Genomic DNA, 2517 nt, shown 5'->3' with positions numbered 1-2517 from the left:
AATAAAATTGATGTAATAGTTTTGATATTCTAAATAATAAAATAATAACAATCTAAATAAAATAACAATTATAACCCGAATTTAAAAATTATAAAAATATTTTTAATTATTATTTTGAAAAAATAAAACATAAAAAATGTTACTCCCAAACTAGGTTTTATCTTTTTTTTTGGTTTTATCTTTTTTTTTTTTTTTTGAGAAATGTTATAGTAGAATATATAAAGGATGTGGTTATTGATTTATTTTTCACAACTCACTGTCACTAAAGTTGAAATTTAAAATATAATGAACTAAACCTCATACAAAATCTACACTTCATATATAAATATAACTATTTTTTATATCATATAATTTATCACCCTCTTAATTAACATGAAGAGAAGTTAAAAACACGTACTAATCAAACGAAACCATATACTAATTCAAGGATCACTGGCATGTAATAAGCACATGGCTTAAGTATTTATATGTTAATAGAGATATTGCAACCAGTGGAAATAATAGTTTTTATGTCACCTGAGAAATCATTAAATACTACAATCAAGCAGCCATAGATGTATCCGAACCCCATGAAAAGCAAACGATTCTCAGTGCGTTGGGATCAATTTTGGCGGTGGCCTTCTGAGAGCAGGAGGGGGTTTCAAGGACGCATAGTCTTTATTGTCCACTTCATTTAATTTTCTTTGTCCACTTCCACTGAAAGTTTTTCTACCTGTTTTACTGCTGGTGGCTGAATCCTTACTAGTCCCAAAAGGAGAATGGAGATCATGTTCCTGCAACACCATCACCACCGATTGAAACTATGGCTTAACTTTATTATCAGATGTTCACAAATAGTATTATTTAATAATTTAATTTTAAAGTCAGGGTTAAGCCACACATTAAATTAGTTTATGGAATTCTTTGTTTGTAGAGAGAATAAATTCATTTCTGTACCGTCGTTTAACTGTTAAAGTCTAAAAAAACATATAATTTAAATATGTAATCTCTTAAGAAGAAAATGAGGCTTCTGTGATCCATAATATTTTGTAAGAGTAACTTCAGCGTAAATCACATGTGATTTAGGCCGAAATTACTCTTACAGAAACACATACTCTTAAATCGTTACAGCTCTTATAAACTAAATTCAAAATTTCATTAATACCAACCTTTGTCACCCTTGCCTTCGTCACCCTTGCCTGCGGAATACTCTGCTGAGTTACCATGACACCAGGCTTGGAGAAATCACCTGCAAACAATTTTTTTTTCAAATTCAAGAAATATGAAAACATAAATTAAGGCACTCAAAACCCTGTGAGATTATATACCTGCACAGGCTACTGTGAAAAGGAAGAAACCTATTACAGCATTAAAGCTAATGGCCGTAAGCTGCTTCATCGTCCTGGTGTTCAAATATAAGCCAAAGATAAGAGTTCTGGTGCTGCTTTACCTTGGTCACCCAGCAGCTCTACTTATCGCCTTTTATTGCTAATGGCATAGATTCATTCATCATGCTGTTTGGAAGCTTTAATTAATAATATTCTCTTTTATTATCCTGTTGTATCTTTTGGGTTGCTTTTTTGCTGGCAATGATCCCCATGACAAGTGGGATTATAAGTGCCAGGCTGAATTATAAAAAATGAAAAGGATGTAGAGCACTTTCCTTGGATAGGCTAGGATGAGGACAATTAGGAGGAGAATGGTACAATTAAAGTAGAGACCATCACATCGATGCCAAAGTGAAAAAACAAATGGCTCAACTTACTGAACTTCATGAAATATTTAATTCCCCTTGCTTCATATTCCATTCCCATTCCCCTTCCCCTTGCTTCATTCTAACTTTATTTTGCACAAACATGCTTGGTATCTTTTTGTCATTAAATTTTTTGAGGGTTTGACAGTATTTTCATGTTAAAACATCCATTCCAATACTTAGGTTCCCTCTAATCCCATTGCCATGATTAGAACTAAAGTGATATGTTTTAACTTTTGTACATTCCATACTTTTAACTTTTGTACATTCCATATTCCTATATTTTTCCACACAAGGGTGTTGTGAGGTATTAAGTTCTTCTCTTATTAACCATTATATATGTTAGGATTTAATTTTTAAGTATTATTATTGAAATTTAATTATATAGTTATTATTTAAATAATATATATATATATATATATATATATATATATATATATATATATATATATATATATATATATTATTTTTCATTATATTTAAATGATATAATATTAATCATTTATATTTATAATTTATAAATATTTTTATTATCTTTGAATAATGCACTATCAATAATTAATATTCATAATTTTAATAATTAATATTTACAAATTCTAATAATAAAAAAATTAAACTTAAAAAATATTTAAATAAAAACTTAATTAAAATAAATATATAACAAAATCAAAAACCAAATCCATGCTTTAATAATGTAGAATGACCTAAGTCTCTGCACTCGTGGATAATAATGGTTTCCAATCCTCTTTCAATCATAGTTTTAAAAAACGGTCGTTTCAAAACGG

The 2517-nt window shown here is 28.8% G+C and overlaps 1 protein-coding gene across 1 annotated transcript; it reads right to left on the bottom strand.

The window, feature by feature from the left end:
• Positions 1-482: 482 nt before the first annotated feature.
• Positions 483-1462, bottom strand: LOC149227984 (uncharacterized). The gene is made up of 3 exons (XM_089375613.1): positions 1308-1462; positions 1149-1228; positions 483-773 (listed from the first exon to the last, which is right to left on the bottom strand). Exons 1-3 carry the CDS (start codon positions 1375-1377, stop codon positions 588-590), a joined length of 336 nt encoding a protein of 111 aa, XP_089231739.1. The 5' UTR covers positions 1378-1462; the 3' UTR covers positions 483-587.
• Positions 1463-2517: the final 1055 nt, after the last annotated feature.

The sequence above is a fragment of the Pinus tabuliformis genome, chromosome J (assembly GCF_031772625.1).
Source record: "Pinus tabuliformis cultivar Carrire ecotype Pingquan chromosome J, CPIR1, whole genome shotgun sequence".
Classification (NCBI taxonomy): Eukaryota; Viridiplantae; Streptophyta; class Pinopsida; order Pinales; family Pinaceae; genus Pinus; species Pinus tabuliformis.
This window is presented reverse-complemented; position numbering and strand designations above follow the sequence as displayed.